Source organism: Magnolia sinica, chromosome 2 (genome assembly GCF_029962835.1).
Source record: "Magnolia sinica isolate HGM2019 chromosome 2, MsV1, whole genome shotgun sequence".
Lineage (NCBI taxonomy): Eukaryota > Viridiplantae > Streptophyta > Magnoliopsida > Magnoliales > Magnoliaceae > Magnolia > Magnolia sinica.
In genome coordinates this window covers 79,443,163-79,470,850 of record NC_080574.1, presented here as the reverse complement: position 1 = coordinate 79,470,850, position 27,688 = coordinate 79,443,163, and the positions used below count along the sequence as shown (strand labels likewise).

The window sequence follows — 27,688 nt, the reverse complement described above, 5'->3', positions numbered from 1 at the left end:
CTCGTGCAGGTTGGGTTGAGCTCAGCCCAAGCCCAAACTGACCTCAAGAGGACCCAAACCGAATTCCAACCCAAGATGCCAACCCGAAGCCAAGTCCTCTATACTCGACCCAACCCAACCTGGACCCTACGTCTAAGTCCTCTATTGCTCAACCCGACCCAACCTGACCCAACCCAAATACATGTGATTATCCCAACGTGACCAGAATTTGCTCAACCCAAACCCAATGCGAATTCAAATTGGGTTGGTGTTTCCCAACCCGGTCCCAACCCAAGGACCTTGAAAACCAGACCTGATCCGACCGAACCAAGTAGCAGAAATACTTCAATCTCCTTCCAAATGTCAGTCTGCAACAAGTTTTAACTGGCTGGGCATTATAAAATAAATTAAATTAAAAAAAAAAATAAATTAAATTAAATTAAATTAAATTAAAAATAAAGAAGAAGAAGAAGAAGACCCATATTTAGATTTTCTGTGGGCTTAAAGAGACATGGTTGATAAATTGTTTAGCAAGCATATTTGCCGCCTGCTTTTAAACGATACTTCAGACTTCAAAGACTGGCCTTTTATGTTTTGGTGTTTCAGCAATAACTATAGCTTTCAAAAACATGGATAGCGCTTCGGATTTTCAAACTCTCTTTTGGTTTGGTGGATTTTCTATTCTTTCTCCTTTTCTCTATCATGGTTTATACCTAGCTAGAATCAAAAGACACGTGCACTCATCAACATTCATTTTTCGACACCACCTAATTTGGTGAATTTCTGTAAGAAGTCAAACTTTGGCGCGCCACCCACGGGGGTAAATTAATAGCTTAAATGATAGCTCCCAAGAGTCACCAATCCAGCCCGCTTCCTCTATATATGCTTAACCATGAGATTGGAGTTGAATGGCAGTACTAAAAGTCCCTAGTAAAACACGGCCCGAGTGCTCCCTCAAGGGTAGACCATGCAACAGTCTTACAGTCCTGTTGTGAATAAGTCAGCCAACCACCCAAGTGCTAGCCTAACTACTTGAAGAGAAGAGAGCACAAGAGAGCTTAGAAGGCAACTCACCTCACATAGAGTTGAATTATAGATACTACCGGCTATAAGAAGGGACAAGGGAACACCGGAAAAATCCAGAGATCTCTACAACTAACTAAATTCTCTTACAATATTTTACACAAAGAAACCTCTATGTACAGGGAGAGCCAAAATGGTTAAGTTCCTGTCATGGGGTATAAAAACGATCTGTCCCTGACACCATGTTGAAGATGATGGTAGACATTTGGTGGGCAACTGATCTTAAGAACTTTTACTAAATTTCAATTTGAAAGACAACCCCAAATTGCTGGGAGGAAAGCTGAGATGACTATAATTATCATAATAGCTCCCCAGTGGAAATGATCCTGTGTTACAGAAGATAACAGAGAGACCAGAAGAAATGAGACAAGGTTAACACATGAAGAAAATTTGACAGCTTAATACAATAACTCCTGATTGAAGACATGAGAACAAATAGAAGAAAACAGGCTCAGGTGCATACTTCATATTGGATTGGCAGTAAACAGATTGTTTAACACTTGAATCAAGAAGCTACTGGAACAGCTGTTGTACGGTGAAGAGCTTCGCAAGTGACAGCTCTTCTCACAATATCTGTTCATTCATTCGGTAAAATTGTTAGCACCGTAATTATATCTTTAATAGCTTGTAAATAGAATCTAACAAAGTAGAGAGCATTTTTACCAGAAAAGGCAAGGTACATGAATGCATACATCAAGAGGTTCAATGCTATACAAGATTATCCATCACACTGGTGATGAGAGACCGCTGCAACCTACGCAACCCGCGCATTCTCTACACTTTGCATGCATTTCTCATTAATCACCAATCTGTATTTCAGTTAAACCAGAGCCTCAAACATCAATAGTACTGCAGTTAAAGTACAGAGATCATGGTGCACCTTCAAGGCGGAAAAGAAGCCCAAAACAATGAAGAAGAGAAGATGTTACACTGATGATCCAAATAAAAACATTCAAAACGTGTGCATTTCCATTCCATAGCCTTCAAATTACCTTCGACATTCAAGAATGCACGACAACATGAACTCCTTTATGCACCATGATATTTTAAAATGAGCATTCGGATCCATGCACACCAATATATCTATGCACTCATTTATACACCGTGATACTTCCGGAACTTCACTACCAAGTGTGTATGACATACTTGTGCGGCATACCTTCTAATACCAGCACTAGGCGCCAGGCACCTACAGTTTCAGCTCTTTCATGGCCGACTCAACTTGCACACTGTTGCAATATGTTACATCCATATGAACCTCTGCATCAAACAATTTCATCACCTTCCGCTTCAAGACTTTCTCGAATTCGCTGTCTGACACTGACAATACCTGGTTCAACAGCAACCGGACCCTGCACTCCTTCACCCGTGCATACCTCGGCTTGATCCTCTCCTCCAAACTATACCCAAAATACTGAGGAAATTTCACGAGCTCAGACTTCGGATAATCCATGGTCAAGAAGTACTCCCATTTGGGTATCACGTTTTCCATCAGGCTAAAAGTATACAATGCTCCGTATCTTGAAACCATGGTACCCACATCCCCCATATCATACCCCTTCTCCAGAAAAAACTCTGTCACAGGCTTTAAATTTGTCTCGATGCTTAGACCGAAAGTCTGCGGGGACCGGTGTAGAAGGACTGCGACATCGACGCCCATTGATCGGAAGTACTCAGCGGTGGGGCGCAGCTTATCATCGACACTATAGCTTATGATGTGGGGGCAGCGCGTTAGGATCTTCCCAATGCTCTTAGATGAAAGACCCAATTCGCAGAGGAAGTCTACCGATGCTTTCACCTTCTGTCGGCTGTACGTGAGCAGCGCCGGGAATCGGTATATCACCTTTGCCCATTGGTTTTTGTCGACACCCAAGTTCTCTAAGAATGTCATGGTCGGTTTTAGATTCTCGGTGAGACTGATGCCGCAGAGCTGTGGCCGTTTGTGGAGGATACTGGGGATATCTGATTGGGGTACACCAAGGGTAAGGAGGAGCTCGACGACAGGTTTGACTTTTCCTTCCAAGCTGTAGTAAGCGAAAGCAGGGAACTTGCGGGTCATGTCCTTGATCTGCTTGAGGTCCATTCCAAGGTCGAGGAGATAGCTTACATGTGCAGGGAGTTGGCCATTTGAGCCTAATTCGCTCACCCGAGCGATGGCTTTCAGTTTCTTGGAGCTGAGGCTGGTGTTGGTTGGAGGAGTTGGGATGGGTCGTTCCTTCCCAGGCGGGTCTGGAAAGTTCTCAACCACATCTACCAATATGTCTCCATGTTCTTCAAGAAGGGATTCGAGGTATGGTACGAGCGCTTCTCTTATTTCAAGTGTGGTGAGCTCTCTTCCTGTCATAGTGAGGAAATTTTGGTTAATTGCAAGGAAAGGATCTATTGCTAACAGGAAAGGAGCTAGGACATGGTATGCGTGCACCACCATATCTAAATGGTAATGAGGCATGGCCCAGAAATCACATCGTGGAAGGAGCATGGCCTGAAAATCGCAGCCCATTGCATGGCCTGAAAATCCATAGTACAAAAACACGAAAACTTGACTCAGCTAGAAGTTCAGCCGGATCAGGTGGATTCAAAGACTCGACCCGACTCGACTCAATATTTAATTATCATAAATTGAAAATATTAGGATTGTTAATAGATATTTAAAATAGTTAAATCTTGTATGAGTTATAAACTGTAACTGAAAGAAAGAATGTTATTGTTACCTCATTGATTAAGGTCACTGCCTCCGCAGTTGAGGTTGGGAGGTTTGAATCTTGCTCCCACAGTATTTTATTTTTAATAAAACCCAGCCACTTAAGGTAAGTGACTCAGGCTGAGTAACACAGAGTTATGCAGAGTCGATCGAGAACCCCAAGTCTGCTCAGAGCTTCTCTGAGTCCAAGCCGAGTCAGCCTAGTACCGAGATTCCTAGAGACTCGGCTCGAAATCTTGCTGAGTTGAGTTGACTCGGCTGAGTTTCGAGTCGAGTCAACAAGTTTTAGAACTAGGATACTATCTGACTCTGCTCATTGAATTTGTACAAGACTAATTTATTTTTAGTCACCCATTCGATGGCTGCTGATTGGATGGTTAAGATCATTAACTCCAGTAATTTCAGGCTACGCCTACAATTTGGACGGTCTGGATTAATGACATGCTCAACATGGATGCAAACTGTATGCTAGTCCATGAAAATTATAGGTGTTTGAAATCGAACCAACAAGATATCGGGATTTATGAATGGAATGGAGCTTCGATATCAGGTTATCAATAAAATGATCAGATTTGTTGATAGTCCTTGCTGCGACTGCATTACTCAAACCCTGCTTTCTCAAGAATAATGACAGAACAGCTTTGGCCTCTTCTTTCTCTGCTGCTAACAGGCTTGAAGGAACAGTTGTGAAGCCGTGTGATCTATCTGCCCCAGTTTCAGCTGCCATTATATTGAAATGACATGAATAACTTTCTAATAGCAGATGCATGAGAAGATAAAATGGTTTGCTCATGTATATTCTAGGATTAGAAGTAAAAAAACAGATGGAGGATCCTAAATACGCAGAAGAACAAGAAAAGCATTGGCTTACAAGGTTTCGCTTGGCAAGCAAAGAAGAGATGTCGAGGAAAACTACATCGAGTCCTGAACAACCAAAAACACAGAAAAATTAAATTCTTCTCACTCTTAGGAAAAATGAAATGAACAGTTTGGAAAGTTCACATGTCTGCATGGTTCCCATGGCCTGTAGATTACAATGGCAAAAAATTTTGGTCGTCATAAGAAAACAGGATCTTCCAAACTTATCTCAACCGCGATTTGGAGTGGACGAGGGAAAATGTTATTGTTCATAGTATGGTTTGCATTTGCAATATGGCCCCAAACACCGAGGCTGCTTTTTTTTCTTTTTCTTTTTCTTTTTTTTTTTTTTTGGATGCATAAGTAAATTGAATTGCACACATTCAGTTTAAAAGAGAAGAAATAGAAATGAATAATTGAGAAAATGGCAACGAATGATATCACTTCCAAGTTTTAAAAGAGAGGAAATTGATAAATATTTAAAATAGTTAAATGTGGTACATGAATAAACTATATACCGTAACTCAAAAGCAACAACATTCTTTTTTATCTTTACGGCTGTTGCCTCTGTAGTTGACGTTGACAGTTCAAATCTTGCTCCCAACATATTTTATATTTTATTTTAACAAATCCTGGCAGTGAAGGTGAGTGACTCAGTTCAAGTCACGCCAAGACGTGTAAGTTGGCTGAACCACCAAGTCCACTTGTTGAGTCTCTCCTAGTCCAGGCGAAATCAGGCCCAGTACCAAGTTTCCCAGTCAAGTTGACTCGATTGGGTTTCAAGTTGACTCAATGCGTTTTAGAACTATGTTGGGTTCAATAGTGCATACAAACACACCCCAGGTGATCTACACATGGGAAGCCCGCTAACCACAGTTTCACGGCCAACCCAATGCTACCTAACCATGCTAAACTTATAAGGTTTTCCATGTTAGAAGAATAGCATCCATCCATTGCTTGAAAAAGATTCGCAATCTATATATTAATACTTTCCAATGATAAACAAATATCTTACGGCAGTGGCATCATAACAAGTCCCATGCAGTTGGGTATATTTTGTTGTTCTTCTACAAAGCTATATCGCTGTATGTTCCGAGTAATTTAAGGTGAAGAGATATGGTACCCAGGAACTTCCAAACAGGTGACATGTTAGAAACTTAGAACTCTGATACTTTCAAGTTCATGTGTAAAATCTGCACCCATGCCATATCTATGCCAAATCCCTGGCATATGCATTTTGTTTTTGGCAAGTCAACATAGTAAGAATGTTTTACCACTTTTAACAGCAGTGATACAGGAAGTGCATGATAATCTGGTATGTCCGAGCAGGGCGATGGTTCAGCAACCCATACCGGTGATGATGGGCCCCAACATAGATGGACAATGCCCAGATTCTCAAAGTTCAGTCCAGCCTCTTTTCAGCTGAGTGTGGATCATCCCAGTCTTTCTTCTCTTAATCTATTTTCAGACCATCAATAGGAGTATGAATTATCTTATTAAGTACAACTTTTGGTACATGGTCCACCCACAGGCAGCTCACCAGACCAACAATCTAAGATCAGTTGACCATGGTCCACACTTATACAAATCAAAAGTCTTAAGGATCATATAATTCCCCTCTATCATATATCACAAGAGTATTCTGATCATTTGACTAGTGGTCATTTACTTGCACAAGGTTCTCAAATGTCTGTCTTGATCATATCAGTGCGCACACACAAACAATAACCTATGCCCAAAAGAACCACACAGTGGTCAATTGCTTGGCCCGGTGCATTAATGACTGTAAAGAGTCAATTAAGTTTTGGCATGAGAGATGAAATAAGAAATTCTTGATGCATTGAGGGAGGGAATGAGGGAGTAAACTCTAGCAAATGTCTTCAGTTCTGTGGAATTCAATGCACAGAAGAGGCATTTGAGCTGAATTCAGTCACTAGGTGAATTGCTAACATTCCAATGGAGTTTATGTTTCTTTAGATTTACCATACATGCATGAGAGAGGGTACAATAGGCAACAAGGACAAGGATATGCCACAGACACAACATATATGTGCCATGAGTACAGATTTTACACAAAAATTGGAGGGTTGGACATGATACAATAAGGATACAGAGACCTTGCTGGGTATCCTGGGAGTGAGGTGGCCAGCCACCTGTGGCTTATCTTGAAAAATTGAGGCAGGTTATGGACGATCAGATATTTTCAGTGTATTGACACTGTAATGATTTTTACCTAAGCAACCTCGAAGCATGCCAAACAGTTTGAGTCATATTTTCCTTCATTGGTAATGTGCCACCAGGCTAATGTGAAGTCTAGGGGTATGGCACATGCAATGCAGAGGGAAAATGGGATAGAGAGTGAAAGGGAGATATTCGGAGGGAAGAGAGAAAAATGAGTGTCACAGAGAGAGAGAGAGAGAGAGAGAGAGAGAGAGAGAGAGAGTTGGGTAATCCATCCTTAATGTTTCCCTTGTTGTGGTCACTCGAGTCCCTAATCCACCTATTGTGGGTGATCCATCCTTAGTGTTTCGCTTGTTGTGGCCACTCGAGTCCCTTATCCACCTAATTTTTAGGATAATGTCCTAAAAAAAGCCAACACAATAAATGTATGGTGTAGATGTCATGAGGTGGGGTTTTCCATTCGGGCATTCTAGAACATAGAACCAAGAGAATTCTTGTTTGGCTTAGGCATTATCTATCTCTAAGTTATCGGATGTGGTCATTTGTTTGCTGGTAGAATCTGTTATTTGGTTGTGTAATATTTGCCAATTCCGTTCGGTTTACAAGCTGTCTTTGTTCTATGCCAAAGCTTCTTTTGTTAGGAGGTTTAATTTTATTTATTTATTATTCGCTCCCTTGATCTGGAATATATGATTAACTTATTATTATTCGTGACTATGTTTTCTACTCTATGGTAGAAAATATGTATGTTATTGTGTTAGCCCCAGTCACCTCTTGATCTGGAATATGTATGCTGGTGTAGATGTCATATAGTCAATGGGGTGGGCCGCACAGAGCCTTTGTTGCACGTTCTCTATAATTAGACACTTCGTGGGGGCTACACGAAGAGAAGAGAAGAGGTCATTACAGGCTATACACATGAAAAGAAGTGGAAACTGAAAGGAAGTGGGTGCAATCTATGTTGTCCTTGTGTGCACACCAACGTTCTTTGCCAAATAGCTACATTTTTATGATGAATTTACCCTCCCTTAACCAATGTTGTGAAGATTAATTGTGAGGGCAAAAATGTCTAAAGCTGTTGCTGTTATATATAGTAGAGATATAAGTTGTTCAGTGGAATCAACAAGATCATTCAAGGATATCATATTGTATTGCTCCAAGTGGGCTCTTTACCTATGAAAAACCTAGAACTTCCAGATGGCTCTAAGTGAAAAATAGATTATATTGGCTACAAATGGAGACTTTAAAAAAGCATGATTACGAAATGTCAGCATAACCCAACGAGGCTCAAGAGATGGGAAATGCTAGTGCCTTGTACTCCTCATGAGCCCGAAACCTAAAACTGAGGTTGTCTTATCCAATCTACCAGTCTTACATATGCCAATCTGTTGGATCTTGGAACCTTGGTTAGAAAAAGCAGTGGAGGAGCAGGAGTGGATTTAAGTGGAGCCGAGGAGTGTATGTTTCAAAATCTTAGTGAGTGCACAAACCTAGAAAGTGTTAGTTTGAGTTTGAAGCAAGAGTTGCACCTCAGTAGAAGGTCCTTGCAACTAAGCTTGGGGATGTAGCAGTCTTCATGAACAGAGGCCAAAGGGACTTCCACCTAACTCAGAAAATAGCAGTAGCTGGTGGTGAGAGCTAACACTAAGGCTGTGTTTAGTTGCACTAGTAAATTACGTTGCAACTAGTAATCCAACAAAGTGGAAATAAACATTTGCGGCTTCCTTAAATGTTGAGGAGCAAGGTTCCAAATTGCAATCAAGTTGCTTTCACGTTGAACCTCAAAAGAACAGTTCTGCAATTTGAGTGTGACTTCCTATATGATTATGAATACTACGAAACGGTCTTGGTTTCACTGGGCAAATGGTGGAGATATGGTGAAGAACCTGATGCTCTCTAGAGAACGATGATGTTTTCAAAATATGGGTCCACAGTTGGTTTTGCTAGGAAAGTAGTGGTGGAGACTTTGTGAAAAACCATCTGCCCTCTAGATAAAGGTGATATTTTCAAAATATGGGTCAATTGGAGGGTGGTAGTTTCCTGGGATTCCAAAGAGGAGCAGGATCTGGTGTTTGGAAAGAAATTGGCTCTTTCCTCGGACTCCTATCTGAGGAAAAAATAGGTCTCTCTTCACCTCAAGATGGGGCATCTATTTCACAAGTTCTTATGGTGGGCCATGGCAATAAAGTCAGATTTTGACTAGATGCATAGCTTGAAGAGGTTCCACTATCCAAATCCTTCCCTTTGCTCCTCATGCTCATAATAAGTAAAGAAGCTATAGTCATTGAATGTGTTGACTATGATGGGGTCCAAGTGTCCTGGAATGTTCTTCTTAGTCGAGATCTCAATGAGAAGAGTTTAGCACTTAGGGAAGCTTTATGATTTTCATCTTGATCTGTATTCTAGGGATAAGAAAATTTGGAAGTGGACTAACAATGGCAAGTTTACAGATAGATCTTTTCTTCGCTCTTATGTTGATTCAGGAAACTTCCCTTCCCACTCACTTAGGTGTGGAAATCATCTACTACTCCCAGGGTTCAAGCATTTATTTGGACCACCATTGCCAATAAAATCCTCACTATTGACATCACCATTGCCGTCATTTATGCTTCCAAGCTAATTGGGGTCAGCTACATGAATCCTATTCCGCCATTCCACTCTATAAGGGGGCGTTTGGCGCATGGGATTAGGTGGGATGGGATTTAAAACCTTTCATGATGACTGTCTATCAGGGATTGTCTTCAATCCTATGAATGTTGGCTTGATAGGTGGAATGTTTGGATGGGATATTGGCTTAAAACCCAACCTGCGGACTGAAGGTGTTGTCACGTTTGGGTGCTGCTCCAACCCCATGGGTTACGTAATGATCCACTCCCATCGTTGTTTGGATAGCGAAGTGGGTCTACTCGGTGGTGTGTTGCATTACAATAATCTAGCATCTTCCTTGTTTGGGTAGTGGGCTACTGAAGATGGAGGGTTTGGAAGCGGCTTGTGTCCTACCCCCGCCCAAACGGTAATCCATCCGGGCAAAGCTCTATGGGGGCCACCGTGACGCAAACGTCTTATCCACGCCATCCATCCCTAATTACAGATCATTATATGGTATGAATCCATTTCGAGGCATAAAAAAGGCTTAAGTGGGCCACAAAGTGGGGATTGAATGCCCACCATTAAAAACTTCTTGGGAGCTGTAGAAGTTTCAAATCAAGCTGATATTTTGTTTTCACTTCATCCAGGTCTACATGACCTTATCAATAGGTTGGATGGTAAAAAAAACAACACAGTGGCCCTTAGAGAGGTTTCAACGATGGGTGTCATTATCACCACTCCTTCCTGGAGTGTGGTCCACTGGAGATCTGGACCTAGTTCATTTTTTGGATCATGACATAAAATGATCTAGACCTGGTTCATTATCACCATTGCTTCCTGGGTGAGGATCTTCCAATCTGGACTTAATCTAGACTTAATTTGTAAAATAGATTACAAGAGATAGATAAAAATCCAGCCAAGTGCAAATGTCAAGGCGCACTACATGGGCCACGCAGAAGATGTTTTGCACATGATTTCTCGTGGTATAGTACCGGCGCTAGGATAATTACCAATCGGTAATACAGTTGAGAGTCCATGTAAACCTGTGGAAGTGATCTAAAGTACGCTTAGATACAGCAATTACCTTTTGGGATCATTTAATGTCCACATGATATTGTGGCCTAAAGTCGATCTGCAAGAGGTCCTCTTAACCTATAGGCAAGAAAAGGATGGATCAGTCAATTACCTCATTGTAACTCTTGATAATACAAATCAATCCAATTGAGCTTTGCTGGTCAAATAAGAACAGAGTATGGACTACAATCTTACATGTTAATCAATTACCCAACATCCGAGATTGAATTTCTGAAGGGCACTCTGTTGAAGAAGATCACCGAATCTGTCACCATGACTAATGATGTCAACCCGTAGGCCGAACAGTATTTACAATACCCGAGACTGTAATCATTATCTCAATTTATAATAAGGTGAAGGTTTCCTTCTGAACAAATAATAAGGTGCTCTTCAAGGGTTGTACCTCTGATACACTTCTCAACCCAAATTGCTAATAAATCTTTCAATGACTACAAGCCAAACTATTGGTGAAACAAAAGTACAGACTAGTGCCCAGATTAGATGAGAAAACGTAGAAAGCCCAATGGCAAATGAAATAGCTCCTTCAGTTTCAAAGAAAACTTCATTGCATGTTCAGAGTAGCATACCTTGAGCCTGTTGCAGTTGTAGTAGTATAGGTATTGCAATATAGGTAGGATGGATTTTATGGGCAAATGTTAGTTATTGATCATCACTGTTGATGAATCCATGAATTTGTCCAGCTCAACATAGCAGACATTATCTGATTCCCTTGTGTCAAACTGTTCAAAAATGTAATGCAGAATACTACGTATGGGGAAAATCTGATTCGTTTAAGAAATAATAAGTATTAAACGGAAGTAAATACCTGTTGGTCTAACAGACGTGCTAGAAAAATCAGCTAGAATCAAACGTGCATGCAGGATACATATATAAGACATTAAATCAGGTACAGAACTATTCAGTCCTCTTGTTTGATTCGGCCCCACGACAATCATCAATCGATCAATAGCATAATGACTCAAACTAAAACTTAAGAATCAGATACAAAGCCATAAATGCAACACATCCCTACTAGTAACGCGGCCACAGTGTCTCGTACAGATATATTCGAGGGCATCCCCTCTGACAACATACTCGTAGAAGAATGGATTGAGACAACGCTTTCAACTACAAACGTTGGCTGGGTTGTTTTGACTACCTCCTTTGAAGATGAGGTAGCACACGAATGAGGCATTTGCATGTGAGACCCCCTGGCCCACGAACTCCGCAGTTCGATTGCTCAATTCATAATTCCACTAATGACTGGCACCTTCCAATGATTTGAAAGAACAATGAACACATCCATTGTATCCTTCAACCTGCAGCCTTTTGCCTCTTCCCAGGATAAATAAATACCCGGTCGGCGACCAACCACTACAACATAATATTTATTTTCCTTACTTATCTGCGTTACAACATAGTGAGTCAGTCCTGCAATGCAACTAATATAGTTTTTTGTTAAATTACAGCCCATGAATCCAATATATAAAACAATTCAATTTTAGAAGGTGGGATTATCAATTAACCAAATATTAATTGATACGTTGACAAGTAAAATAACTGAAGGAGTAAAGTCAATCAACGCACTAAATCAAGTTATAAAGTTATTACATGTCCAAAACATCCAAAGCTAATATAAATGTAATTATAAATAAACGTATCATATCCAACTGTCTCTTAGCAAGGTACCTGCCATCAGTTTAAACAACTACCAGCTATAACAACTACTAAGTTCCACACATATAAAAAACATTTTCCCTCATGGGAAATCACCACCTCCAGAGAAAATTCTCAATGTCTCAGAATACTGGAGGTGGTGATTTCCCATGAGGGAATGTGTGGAACTTAGTAGTTGTTACAAATGGTAGTTGTTTGAACTGATGGCAATACCTTGACAAGAGACAGTTGGATATGATACATTTCTCTATAATTACATTTATATTAGCTTTGGATGTTTTGGACATGTAATAACTTTATAACTTGATTTAGTAGGTTGATTGACTTTACTCCTTCGGTTATTTGACTTGTCAGCGTATCAATTAATATTTGGTTAATTGATAATCCTACCTTCTAAAATTGAATTGTTTTATGTATTGGATTCATGGGTCGTAATCTAACAAAAAGCTATATTAGTTGCATTGCAGGACTGACACACTATGTTGTAACACAAATGGGTAAGGAAAAGAAATATTATGTTGTAGTGGTCGGCCGCCGACCGGGTATTTATTTATCATGGGACGAGGCAAGGCTGCAGGTTGAAGGATACAGCGGATGTGTTCATCGTTCTTTCAAATCATTGAAAGATGTCAGTCATTGGTGGAATTATGAATTGAGCAATTGGACTGCGGAGTTCGTGGGCCGAGGGTCTCACATGCAAATGTCTCATTCATGTACTAACTCATCTTCAAAGGAGGTAGTCAAAACAACCCAACCAACATCTATAGTTGAAAGCATTGTCCCAATCCATTCTTCTACGGGTACGTTGCTGGAGGGGATGCCCTCGAATATATCTGTACGAGACACTGTGGCCGCGTTACTGGTAGGGATGTGTTGTATTTATGGCTTTGTATCTGATTCTTAAGTTTTAGTTTTAGTCATTATGCTATTGATCAACTGATGACTGCCGTGGGGCTGAACTGAACAAGAGGACTGAATAGTTTTGTACCTGATTTAATGTCTTATATATGTATCCTGCATGCACGTTTGATACTAGCTGATTTTTCTAGCACGTCTGTTAGACCAACAGGTATTTACTTCCGTTTAATACTTAGTATTTCTTAAACGAATCAGATTTTCCCCATATGTAGTATTCTGCATTACATTTTTGAACAGTCTGACACAAGGGAATCAGATAATGTCTGCTATGTTGAGCTGGACAAATTCATGGATTCATCAACAGTAATGATCAATAACTAACATTTTCCCATAAAATCCATCCTACCTGTATTGCAATACCCATACTACTACAACTGCAGCAGCCTCAAGGTATGCTACTCTGAACATGCAATGAAGTTTTCTTTGAAACTGAAGGAGCTATTTCATTTGCCATTGGCGTTTTTTCATCTAATCTGGGCACCAGTCTGTACTTTTGTTTCAACAATAGTTTGGCTTGCAATCATTGAAAGATGTATTAGCGATTTGGGTTGAGAAGTGTATCAGAGGTACAACCCTTGAAGAACACCTTATTATTTGTTCAGAAGGAAACCTTCACCTTATTATAAATTGAGATAATGATTACAGTCTCGGGTATTGTAAATACTGTTCGGCCCGTGGGTTGACATCCATTAGTCATTGTGACAGATTTCAATGATCTTCTTCAACAGAGTGCCTTTTAGAAAATTCGATCTCGGATGTTGGGTAATTGATTAACATGTAAGATTGTAGTCCATACTCTGTTCTTATTTGATCAGCAAAGCTCAATTGGATTGATTTGTATTATTAAGAGTTACAATGAGGTAATTGACTAATCCATCCTTTTCTTGCCAGGTTAAGAGGACCTCTTGCAGATCGACTTTAGGCCACAATATCATGTGGACATTAAATTATCCCAAAAGGTAACTGCTGTATCTAAGCGTACTTTAGATCACTTCCACAGATTTACATGGACTCTCAACTGTATTATTGATTGGTAATTATTCTATAATACAGATGGGAATTGTTGATCCTGGTGCTGGTACCACACCGCGAGAAATCATGTGCAAAACATCTTCTGCGCGGCCCATGCAGTGCGCCTTGACATTTGCACTCAGCTGGATTTTTATCTATCTCTTGTTATCTATTTTACGGATTTTTATCTCTCTTGTAATCTATTTTACGGATTAAGTCCAGATCGGAAGATCCTCACCCAGGAAGCAGTGGTGATAATGAACCAGGTCTAGATCATTTTATGTCACGATCCAAAAAATGAACCAGGCCCAGATCTCCAATGGACCACACTCCAGGAAGCAGTGGTGATAATGACACCCATCGTTGAGACCTCCTTAAGGGCCACTGTGTTGTTTTTTACCATCTAACCTATTGATAAGGTAATGTAGAACTGGATGAAGTGAAAACAAAAATATCAGCTTGATTCGAAACTTTTGCAGCTCCCAATAAGTTTTTAATAGTGAGCATTCAATCCCTACTTTGTGGCCCACTTAAGCCTTTTTTATGCCTCGAAATGGATTCATACTGTATAATGATCTGTAAATAGGGATGGACGGCGTGGATAAGACGTTTGCTTCATGGTGGCCCCCACAGAGCTTAATTCGTTCGGGCAGGGGTAGGACGCAAGCCGCTTCCAAACCCTCCATCTTCAGTAGCCCACTACCCAAACAAAGAATACGCTGGATTATTGTAATGCAGCACACCACCGAGCAGACCCACTTTGTTATCCAAACAATGATGGGAGTGGATCATTACGTAACCCATGGGGTCGAAGCAACACCCAAATGTGACAACACCTTCAGTCCGCAGTTTGGGTTTTAAGCCAATACCCCATCCAAACATTCTACCTATCAAGCCAACATTTATGGGATTGAAGACAATCCCTAACAAACCATCATCATGAAAGATTTTGAATCCCATCCCACCTAATCCCACCCAATCCCATGCGCCAAACGCCCCCTCCAACTTGAACCAACTCCTAACCAGTGCAGTTCTTGGTCTCAGTTGCAGATGGGCAAACCATTTAAGTCTACTTCCCCTTATCATATTACCCATGGATGCTACTGTTAAGTTCCCTTGAGTGCATTCATTTCTAATTCTATCATTCCTTGTATTGCTACTTATCCATCCAATATCCTCATTGTAGCCCAGCTCATCCTATGAACATGTTGTTCCTTGACTGGCCAATCACGACAGGCCTTCTAGCTATCTTATAAAATTTCCCCTTCAGTTTCAATGGTATGTGGTGATCACTTAAAACTACATAAGCACATCTTCTCATTATCCACCTAACTCTAATTCTATAAGAACATCCTGCTCAATCTCTCCACTCTCTTGAATTATCAACCCACAATATTGAAAATTTGTCCTATTATGTTGTTAAAAGGCTTAGCTGATGATGATAATGATGATGACCATATCAATTTCTTGAGACTTTAACCCTTTCTACTTGGCCTCTTTTTTCTTTTCTTTTCTTTTATTTTCTTCTTTTTTTTCTTTTCTTTTTCTTTTTTTGAAAGATACTGATTTTATTCAGGCCAAAGGCCAAAACAGAAAAACCACAACAGAAGGACAGCCAAACACAAAAAAAAAAAAAAAAGAAAAAACAACCAGCCATGAAGGCACCCACACTCACCACTAAGGCACCCACTCCTTGATACAAAGATTCACCCCATTGATAACCCTAGCCAAAACACAAGGTTTGTTTTGGAAACAACAGCTATTCTCCCCATAAGCACCAAAGAACAGCAGGAAGGGCTACTCTCCGTCTCCCTCTCCTTCTAATTATGCCTCCGCCCCAATGCCGCAAACAAAAAAGGCCTTCAATAGAAGCAGACACTACCCAGGAAGCACTGAAAGCCAGGAAGGCGTTTCCACTTGGCTTCTTGTACACAAGCTATGTTAACTCTCCTTCATTTCATTTTATCCAATGACTCCACAATCTTACTTGTCAATATTCTTACGTTCCATGTGGCATGACAAATCATATTCACTTGGACTAGCTTCATTACCTAGACTAGTTCAAAAAGATGTGCGAACCCTTGCCTACTTCTCACAGCAACCAAGCATTGTTGCGACGCATCATTTCTACGAGATACCCTAGCCAACCCTGGCCTATTTCTCATTGCACGCAAGTTCTGATGCAGCACATTACTTATAGGAAAATGCCCCAGCTAACCCTTGCCCATTTCTCACTGCACCAAGGTACCAATGCAACGCTTGCTTAAAAGCTTAAAAATCATATCATCAGGATTCATGACAGAAGTTGTGGCTGAAGTTTCATGCCAGTTGCCAACCTGATGCAATGCTCCTTTATCCAGGCTTGGAATCAACAATGGTAGCACAAAACTCCCATGAGCGTTATTAGAATCCTCACTAGTGACAATCTAAAGAAAAGAAATTTGCTATCCCAAACATGTGCTTCATGTGCAGGTCGGCAAAAGGGTCAGTGGATCAACTTTTCATCAGATGTTCCACAACTAGAGAAGTCTAGAAATTCTTCTTCAGTAGATTTGGAATTCTTTAGTGCTTTGTGGTTCCATTACAAAACTGATAGTAGGTTGGAATAAACACTCGTTTAACTTTGAACGAACAATAATTTTGGAAGATGATCCGTTTGGAATTTTCTTAGGGCTTAATAAATGAGGTGCTAGAAGAACAGTTGAAGGCAAGGAAACTCCATTATATTATTTGAAGAGAGATTGTTTCGTTAGCGAGTGGGGTGGGCTTCATGTAATTTGGAATTTAAAGGGGTACTTTGCAATTTCTATCAACAGTTGGTAAGAAGCACCTTTTTTTTAAAGCACCTAGTTCATCTATCTCTTTTCTTTTTCTTTCCCCTCTGCTTCTTTCTATTTGATATGATTTCTCATCATCTCCTTTTATAGCCTTTGCCCTTTTGTTATTCTTTTGACAAACAGCTAGAAGAAATAGACATTGAAGGGGAAAATTTTGGCTAGGATCATCTAATCTAAATTGGAAAAAAGGTTAGTGGTCGGGGATAGAAGTTTTAGGACGATTCATGCAAGGAGAGTGACGAGGCAATTCGGGGAACACATGCTAACTTGGCACATGTGATTGACATCCATCCCATTAATCATTTGTACTGGGCAAGTATGCTGCCCATTTATACTAGTTTACATTTCAGAAAAGACGTTTCGCTTAAGTGGGCCACAAAGTAGGGATTGAATGCCAGGGGTTTTGCACATTCGACCAATTGACAGACATGTGCGTTTCCCTCCACAAAGTATCCTGCACCTGAATTTTATTTTATTTTTGGATGTCAGGGGTGTCCCCGCTCCATTTTGAGTCGTTTCGCTTCACGTTTCATGCAACTAATAATTCTATGCGCCACCCTATATACATGACCGGCCTACATATTGATCCATGTACCCTTGTGGCACAATGTGCAACGTCCAAGCCTTGCACCAAGTAGGCCTCCATTACTGGAAGCCCTATACGAAAAAATCATCAGATGAGCCACTCATGCACAAAGAGAATGGACAGCAAAAAAGTCACCAACAGTCCCCATCTAACATACATGTGTGGCCTGCTTGATGATGGGACTTGCCTAAGTTTCAAGCAGGGTGTGGACATGGTTGGCTCTACCTGATACATGCTTGGATTTGGCACATGTGTGCCACATTCGCATGTGTAGCAATGAGTAGAACTTGTGGTTTTAAATATCAGTTATGATACAGCCATATCGTACTTATTGTAACTGTATCAGCCACCTTCGCTACGATATGCGAGGGTCAATCGATCAATTATGAAAAATGGGCCATATCGGCACCAGTTCGAGGCACATAATGCCAATAAAAGCTTATACGGTCACAAAGGTCCTATTTTGAATCTTTTATTTACAAATTCTCCTTTTTTCCACTTCTTTCTTCATTTCAGCCATGGAAGCTTAGAAACTAATTTTAGACTCACTCCAGGACCAAATTTTGAGGATCAAAATGCAAGACCTGAGTGGGGTTTGATGAATCGAAGTGGAACAGACCATTTTGGGAAATATCAGAAGGGGTAAACCATCACTTTTTTAATTTACATTTTTTCTCGTCTTCTTTTTATTATATTTAAATGTAAATGGCCCAAATTCTTTTTATCATATTCAAATGTAACGGGCCCTAATCCACCAAATCATGGTTCATTTGAGTTCGATTTGGGCTGATTTTTGACAAGTCATGCAGACAGACAACATTCACATAAAAAAATGGTCTGATAACCATTTGTTTTTGGACAATGATAATTTTATTGCAAAGAGGCTAGAAGCCAAAAGAATACAAAAGAAAAACAAGAAAAGGAGAGAGGGTGAGAGGAGAGAAAAATTACAAAACAGCCCAACTATCTAAAAATCTGCCCAACTATCACCCAACTGATCCGCCACAATCGTCTTAGATTCAATAGCCCATTCTTTGACTGGCTCTTTTGCCCAAAGGAAAACCTCTGCTTCTGATTTATTTTTTTTTCCCAATTCCCGAAACATCAGTTATTTCTTTCCAACCATGTGACCCAAATCCCGGCCAACAAGCATAGACGCCATATCTTCTTCCCTAATTTTCCTTTTTCCCCGCCATGCCATGATGGGAAAACGAGTCAATGGCTACCAGCATGACCCACTGAAAACCAATACTGGTGGGAAACCTGTCCCAAACCTTTTTTTGCAAAAAGACAATGGATGAAAAGATGATTCACCGATTCCTCGGCATGATAACACATAAGGCATACATTCGGGAGAATCATTCCTCTCTATTGCAAATTGTTGATCGTGAGAAATTTATTGCTGCCCACTAACCAAGCTAAAATGGCCACCTTGGAAGGGGAACCATATCACCAAAGATAAGTTGTGTGGCAAACTTCAATGTGATTTGAATTGTTACTAATTCTTTGATAAAAGGATTTAATGGAGAAAACCCCGGACGTCTTCCAACCACCTCATCGCATCTCTTTGGGCCAACACTGGATGTGCCTTCTTCAACATGATCAACAACCTTACAAGTTCCTCCACCTCTTCCTCATTAAGATTCCTCCTACAAGGGGGTGCCCAAATCACCTCGTCTCCATGGAATGAGAAACACCTAGCAACCGATAGGTTTACCTCTTGTGTTACCCCCGCTAGAAAAGGGAAAATCTCCCTCAATTTCCTATCCCCTAACCAAATGTCCTCTTAAAATCTAATCCCTCACCATTGCCAAGAGAAAAAAACCCACCCCTTCCTAAACCTTATTTTTTAGTGAGGCCACCCCTTTCCAAAGCAATGATGCCCTATACAAAGATCAGTTCTTACTCGACCACGAACCTATTTGAAAATCATATTTCCCACCCACTACCTCCCTCAAGAAGCTACCCTCTTCCATACCAAACACCCATACCCACTTACCCAATAGTGCCAAATTCATTTGTCCCAAAACCTTAAGCCCGGCTCCCCCTTTGCTCCCATGGTTTACATACCTTCTCCCATTTCATTAGATAAATTTATGCTTTTCTTCCGTCCCCCCTCCATAAGAAATCCCTTCTAAATTTTGTTATTTTATCCAACACTACTTTTGGGCATTTGAATAAAGACATGTAGTACACTGGCAAGTTTGACATTGCCGCTTTACTTACTGTTAGCCTTCCTCCCAAAGACAAGTATCTATTCTTCCAAGTCGACAGCTTAGTTTCAAATCTCTCAATGACTTTTGTCCCATAGATGTTTTGCCAACTTACCAATAAATAATGGTAGCCCAAGATAAGTTGTCGGAAATGAGCCACTCTTGCACCCGAAAATCCTTGCAAAAAACTCTGCCTCTTCCCTTGATAAACCAACACCTAATAGTTCGTGTTTATTAGAATTTATGTTTCGGCTCGATATCACCTCAAAACAAATGACAATATTCTTAAGATTATCTATCTCCAATTCATCTACCTTGCACAAAATCAAAGTGTTGTCCACATATTGTAAGTGCGAGATTTGAAAATGTAAATTGTCTACTTTGAAACCCTTGATCAAACCAACTGCTATTCCTTGATCAATCATCCAACTCAAAGCCTCCATTACCACCACAAACAGGTATGGTGATAACAGGTCCCCTTGACGAAGTCCTCTTGACAATTGGAAAAAAAAAACATTTGGAGATCCATTTACCATAACCGAAAATTTTGCCGATCTAATACATACCTGAATTCACAACCGCCATTTTTCTCCACACCCCATCCGACCCAACATGTAGTCTATAAAATCCCAATCGACATGATCATATGCCTTCTCAATATCTAATTTGCAAATTACTCCCTTCATACCTTTTCTATTCCAAGAGTCAATGACTTCGTGAGTAATTAGAGCATTGTCCACTATTTGATGCCCATCTACAAACGCCCCTGAGACTTGGAAATCACTTGGCCTAACACTACCAGGAACCTTGATGCTAGAATCTTTGCCAATATCTTATAAAGGCTTCCCAAAAGACTTATTGGTCTGAACTCTTTTAAACTTTCCGCCGATTCTTTTTTTTGGAATCATAATGATAAAAGTAACCCCCTACTCGGCTCCTAAGGAAACCTTTTGTGTGAAACTCATTGATAAAATCGATGACATTCTTCTTCAATATTCCCCAAAACTTTTGAAAGAAAGCTATCGGGTACCCATCCGGAACCAGGGCTTTATCACTCTCCAAGTCCGAAACGGCCGCCTTGATTTCATTGACTGTAAAAGCTACCTTCAAAAAGTCAGCCACCTCCCTTGAGATTGAATCGAAAAGAAGATTATCAAGAGACACCTGCTTCCATTCTTCTCAAGATAAGATCTCTATAGAATTTTACAATCGAAGAGTAGACCTTCGCCTTCCCTTCCAACCTTATCCTATCGACCACCACACTTGAAATTTTGTTGTTTCTAGCTATCGCATGAAAGAATTTTGTATTATTATCTCCCACCTTTAACCAGATTGCTCAAGAGCATTGCCTCCATTTGATTTCATCCTCCCTGAGCCTCACATTAAACTTTGTGATATGAGTTTCTCTCCATGCCCTTTCTTCGCCTGAAAGCTCACCACTCTCTTCTTTAACATCAAGCCTTTGAATCTCTTGCAGAATTTTCTGAAACTCATCCTCGTACTTCCCTGAAACCTCTTTTTTCCACTCATTTATCCTTGCCTTTAGTAATTTCAATTTCTGAAAGAGTGAGAAGCCGACTCCCCTTTGAATTGAAAACGAAGACCACCACTCTTTCACTTTATCCGAGAAGCCTTCTACTTCTAACCACACGAGCCCAAATCTAGAAGGACAAGGACCCCAGACCTCCTCATCCATTTCCAACATGATTTGGTAGTGATCGAATACTAGCCTAGGCAAACCTCTTTCAAAAACTAGGGGGAACTTTTCCACCGATTCTGCAAAAAGTAAAAATGGGTCCAGCTTCAATTTAATTGCCCTCACTTAATGCAAGGGCATTTTCACACCGAGCTCGAGTGGGGTAGCCTGTGGGATGCAAGGCACACTCGGAATGGGTGGCTTGTGTGAGGGGGAACCCATGTGATTTGGGGCCCACGAGGAGGGTTTGGCCGAAGACTTAACCCATGGATGTGGGGCCTGGGCTATGAGATAAAGGGATTAATTCATCGTGCTCTATCAGTTCAAGCTTTTAGAGCAAATGGTTAGCTGTCCCCCATCAAATTGGTATCAAAGCGGGAGGAATCGTATTCGAGACTCCTCACCGGGGGTGATTAACACAGGGCCATTTTCACACAAAGCTCGAATGGGGTGGCCTGTGGGATGCAGGGACACACTTGAGGCGGGTGGCTCGTGTGAGGTAGAACCCATGTGATTTGGGGCCCACGAAGAGGGTTTGGCCGAAGACCTAACCCATGGATGTGGGGCCTAAGCTATGAGATAAAGGGATTAATTCATCACGCTCTACAAGTTTGAGCTTTTAGAGCAAGTGGTTAGTCGTTCTACATCATCACTTGGCCATTTGACCATGTGTACTTGACCTCTCCCATCGGTAAATCTACCATTTTTTTTCAATCCACTTCGAAAAATTCCTCATACTCCTGGTAATCTGACCACCACTGGATTTTTTTAAACGAGAATTTGACTAGGTTGAAGCCTCCTCCCACCACCCACGGCAGATCCCATTTGTTGCGACACTGATCTAACTCATGCCAAAGTAATTGTCGTAATCTCGATCTATTTGGCCCATACAGAACAGTAAATACCCATCTGAAACCTGATGCAACCTCTTTTAACTGAACTGAAATAGAGAACTGCCCCTCCTAGCTATCCTCTTTTGATCATAACCTTGAATTCTAGATGATTAATAAGCCACCAGCTAAACCAACCGCATTTAACCAGTCTTTCAGTTGGCCTTTCCATAAGGAATCCACCACCCTCTGATCACATGCTTGTAATTTTGATTCCATATATTGCGCACAGCCTGAGCCTTGCACATTCCAGTTGATTTATATATATATATATATATATATATATATATATATAAATTGACTTTTTCCCTTTCGCCGAAGCTTTCTTTTTTTCTTGCTTCCCTCAAGTCACTATCTAGGAAGAAATTGCCAACTCCCTGCTTAACAATCGAACTCTGACCTTTAGAAACTATTCTACCTCTTGACTCCACGAAATCAAACAACTCCGCGTAGTCCTCAAGTCTATCTCCAAAAGTGACTCCTACCATGTGCGCGATCTACCCCACAACTCTTTTCACTCTTTTCATTCCTTATGCCATGGAGATTTTGTTAATCGTGCTCTGAGTTTTTGTTACCTTTAAATGTTGGATCTTCGCAATTGAGTCATTTTTCTGCACTACTAAAACATTCAACATCAAAGTCATCACTCCACCAACTTCCTCTTCCCTTTGTAGTCCTACTACTGATGACTCTACAAATGAAGCATTCGAGATCACTCAATCAAGGTTTACATTCGAGAAGTGCTTGTCATGTACCCCTTCGTTGTTGGCCGATTCCATTTAATCTTCCACAATGAGAACCTTCAACCCTCTCAAGTTACTTTCCTATTCTCGGAGCAACCCAAAATCAAAGGAAAAAAAAAAAAGAGGAATAAACAGACTAGCATGTCGTTGTAGAGTAAGTCTTGATATGTGCCATTACTAAAAGCACCCCTCACCTGTGTGAAGTAAAACACGTGTCCGTCCCTATTGAGTAAGCAATACCATACGTGCACTGCTTGTCGCACACGTGAAGATATGGATGTTTAAAATATATTTCGAAACTTCCATATTATAGAAGCCCCATTTTCTGTCGACATAATTGAAATGTGTGTCCTCTTCTCCTCTTCCTTCTTTAAGAGACAGAAAGACCCGCCCGCTACGTGTCTCCCTCTCGTCTAAGTTTTCCTCACCTACCGCCCCCACGAGACGCACGCCTTTTAAAAGCGTCGGTCGGCAACAGTTGTTCACACCACGAGTTGCAATAACGTCTCTTCCACTATCTTCACCTCCTTTTCCTCCAATGAAAGAGTGACAGAACAACACTTCCTATTCCAGTGTTTCATTGGAGTATGGAAATTGTGTACCTTCTTCGTTGTCTCGGATGTCCGCCATTGTTGATGGGCTAGCAAAAATTGTTTTTGCCGTGGACACCGGTTCTTAATCTTCCACCACAAACTCTAGATGAATCCTATCATTTCCTACTCTGATATTGATTTTGTTTGGGACCAACTATAATTTTTTCTTTCCAACTCGAAATCTAGTAAAACAGAGAAGATCGCACTTGTCAGTTTGTAGGTCGATCTCAACGATCTTGTCGAAAACAACCCCGATTTCCATGAAAATGTCGTTGCTCCACGGTTCTAAAGGAAAATTCTAGATTCAAATCCAAGCCTCTTCCCAACCAAACAGAGATCAATTCTTCCAATATTGAATTTCTCTTACCTTATCATCCCAGAAAGGGTTGCATGACATAAAGAAACTATTAGCCTCTTTTTAGGAGTAGACAATAACCCACACAGCATCATCTTTTAATATCTTCATTGTGCGATCCTCTTCCCCCAAATTGCAATTATGCTCCATCCAAAAACCAATCCTTGCCTCTGTTGTTTGCGCTTGACTAACAAAACAAAACTAAACCCAAGTTCTTTCCAAGAATTGTTCAATATATCCTAATTAATTCTAATCTTTGGCCCCCTCATTGTTTCCTCTCTCCACTGACAATTCACATGTTTCCCCTTTCTCAACCTTCTAAAAGACTCCCTTTTAGCATTACCAGAACGATCGGTTTTTTATTTTTATTTTTGTTCTATTCCAACACTTTTTCTCATTCTCTCCTTTCCCAGTTGTTGTTCTATCATTTTGCTTGTTTCCACTTGGGAAATTTTTATCTCCCTCCATGTTTCTTCCATCTTTCACCTTATCTATTTTTTACATCAGGGTTGAAACGGGCTTTTTGAACACCCAGCTTTTTACCCCCGAAGCTTACCCCATTCAACAGCTTCACCGCACACCCAACCTCTTCTTCCCGACCCATTCTTATGAAAGCAAACCCACGGTACTCAATAGAGTTTTGGCGTGAGGAATAATAACTTCCATTACCCAGCTCAACCAAAAACTCTCTCAAAATTAATGAAGAGCCATCCTGTTGGGAAACCCACCACATACAAGGTTGGGAGTTATGTTAAAGATGTTGTGTTTGTGGCCGTGACCCTCTGCTTCCTCATCTCTGTCTTCTTTCTATGGACAATAGTCCATCTCGCTGGGTCTTCTTCTTATATCATTCCTTTCCCTTTCCCAGCATACGATGTTGAAGCACCCTCTACAAACTACAAAGTATTCCCAAACAAGGAACCTTTACAATTTCCCTGCGAGATTTTTTTCGCCACGCCTTCATCACCCTCCGTCTAATGATCTTTCTTAGTAGTCTTGATAACCAAGGTTTAGAATCCAGATGAGAGATCTAAATCTTCATTTTCTTTCATGCCATCATTGCATTTCGGGATCAAGCGGCAACACCCACCAATACTCCCAAGGATGTACATAGCAATAATAAAAAAGATAGATATCGTTGTTTTACATTTTTCCTATTTTCCCAATACTTGTTTCCATATTTTTTGTGCAAAAATAAATTTCCAACTAATCTTGTATCATCCTATACGGTTTGATATGCTCCAAATTGTATCGCTTTTAGGCCCAGGCAATACACCCACCAATACCGTTATTCAAAGCGTTATTAGAACTAGTAAACCAGTGAGAAAAAGATGGTTAGAATATTAAATACCATTATTCTTTTGACAAATAGCGAGAATAAATAGCCATTTACGGAAAAAATTGGCTAGGATCATCTAATCGAAATTGAAAAAAAAAAAAGGTCATTGCTAAAAAGTTGTTGCGCCCTCGGTAGTTTTGAAGTTGGGCTAACGCCACCTTCTTTTGAAGCTGCCTGTGAAGCAGCAAGGGGAGCTTTAAAAGCGAAGTGAGCCAGAGTAGCACGAGTGCCCTATTAGCAGCAATGTGCAACTCTTCCTACTGGTTGGAGATAGAAGTTCTTGGGCGATTCATGCAAGGAGAATGAGGAGGCAATTCGTGGCATGCGTACTAACTTGGCACATGTGATGACATCCATCCCATTAATCACGTAGAGGCCACTAAACATTCGCTAACCCAAAATTTAGGCAGTTCCACACCACAAGTCGCCACATGCATAAGAGAATTGTTTGGAACATATGTAGGGAAAAATCAACCAACAATCACTGTTCAACATGCAAGTTTGGCCCACATGATGAGTGGAGCATCTTGATTTTTATGATTGCCGTGTACCTTTCAAACAAAAGGGTTATTTTATAGGATAGCTATAAGACCAGCCATGCTTTATAAGAAAGAATGTTGGGCAGTTAAGATAGAACATGTTCATAGGATGAGTGCAGCTAAAATGAGGATGTTGAGGTAGATGAGTGGCAAGATGAGGAAGGATAGAATTAGAAATGAATGCATTTAAAGGAACTAAAGAGTAGTGCCGATAGGTAATAAGATGAGGGAAAGTAGACTTAGATGGTTTGGTCATGTGCAATGGAGACCAAGAACTACGATGGTTAGAAAAAGTTAGTTGATACAAGTTGAAGGCCCTAAAAGGCAAGGAGAAGGCCCAAAAGGACATTGGTAGAGGTAGTCTATCCGAAGTTATGGCCCTTGATAGGGTGGAATGGCAAAACAGGAATCATTTACTAGACTCTAATGAGATGGATAAGGTGTAGATGATGATAACAACAACAACATGTTCCCTATATCAATGAGTGAAGGGCCTGCCGAAGTGAGGGGGCCTTTGGTTTTTAAGTTGGTTGACAATGCTTTTTAAACTATCTCGGGTGAGGCACATGCCGATTTTCTTGGTGAAGTGGGTTCAATTTACACTTTTAAGTTCCATCCAACTGTTTAAAAGCTAGGGTGTATACTAGCTAATGCACACATGCTCATCTCCCTTAAAAGTGTTAATCTACACATATCAACGTTCCTATTAATTGCCACGCAGCACATTGAAGTCCCACTTCAAATGCAATCCCACGTTCACAAAGCTAGAGCACACACTCACTACTACAACATGGAAACACATGCTGTGAATCATCTCAGCATTTCTCCTGCGGAAAATGTCACAACCATGGATGACAACAAGAGAAAAACCCGTCGTAATAAATAAATAAAGAGAAGGTCTCAAGTCCAACCGGTTGTACCAACTTCTACCCATTCATGGACGTGACCATGAGACATCGAATCCATCCAATAGGTTATCTGCATCGTGAGGATCAGCTTTTGCAAAAATCAGCCACAGCCACTCATCGAGTGGACGACACATTATTATTATTATTATTATTTATCAATGGCTGGATATTGTTTTCTATCGTGTGGCCCACCTGATGAGTAGATGGGGCTATTTTTGCTTGAGTTGATCCTGATGGCGGGGATAACCTATTTGAAGGGTTGGATGTTGCAGGTACATTATTATAAGTTGGAAGTTTTCACTGAGGGGGCCATAAATTATGGTCTAACCGATTGGACTTGAGACCTCATAAATAAATAAATAAACATAGATATGTGGGCATAAATGAAAAAAACAAAAATTTAATAATAATAATAACAACCTGGTGGGGAATGATACGTCTCTGTATATGAATAATTTGTGTCTGCACGGCTCCATAAATAAGTGCTTGGGGACTTGAAGGGGAGAATTTACAGCTTCCATTCTCTCTCTCTCTCTCTCTCTCTCTCTCTCTCTCTCTCTCTCTCAACGCACGCTCACTCTCTGCAATATACAGGGAGGGCCCTTGGGGGTATTGGGAATTCAAGGGAGGAACGAAGAAGAAGAGTCGTTGCTTCCCATCTCTGCTTTTCTTTGGAGTGTGGATGGGGTGCCCTCTGCTCATCTGGTGCTCCGCTTATCAGCCAGTCAGTGTAGGGGGCACGTGGCTTGCACGGGAAAAAGGACAAGCCCACACGCGTGTATAGACCATCTGCACACAAGAAAGCAGAAATCGGATTGCGTACTGAGTTACTCAGTACGCTTTTATCATACTGAGTAAACTATGTTGGGCCCACTGTGAATTCATGTTGTTTATCCACGCCGTCCATCCTCTTTTCTA

General features: G+C 40.7%; 1 protein-coding gene and 1 long non-coding RNA gene across 3 annotated transcripts; both read right to left on the bottom strand.

Moving 5' to 3' along the window:
• Positions 1–1,095: 1,095 nt before the first annotated feature.
• Positions 1,096–1,606, bottom strand: LOC131237213 (uncharacterized). Its single transcript, XR_009167108.1, has 2 exons — positions 1,526–1,606; positions 1,096–1,388 (listed from the first exon to the last, which is right to left on the bottom strand). It is a non-coding gene; the product is annotated as an uncharacterized LOC131237213 (long non-coding RNA).
• Positions 1,607–1,971: 365 nt separating this feature from the next.
• On the bottom strand, positions 1,972–27,461 carry LOC131237212 (transcription termination factor MTERF5, chloroplastic). 2 transcript variants are annotated; one of them, XM_058234889.1, is made up of 4 exons: positions 27,191–27,461; positions 4,635–4,687; positions 4,268–4,483; positions 1,972–3,399 (listed from the first exon to the last, which is right to left on the bottom strand). In XM_058234889.1, exons 1-4 carry the CDS (start codon positions 27,289–27,291, stop codon positions 2,252–2,254), a joined length of 1,518 nt encoding a protein of 505 aa, XP_058090872.1. In that variant the 5' UTR covers positions 27,292–27,461; the 3' UTR covers positions 1,972–2,251. The 2 variants fall into 2 exon arrangements, with proteins under 2 accessions (XP_058090872.1, XP_058090873.1); XM_058234890.1 differs by lacking the exon at positions 27,191–27,461 and adding an exon at positions 10,476–10,557.
• Between the last annotated feature and the right edge of the window lie 227 nt (positions 27,462–27,688).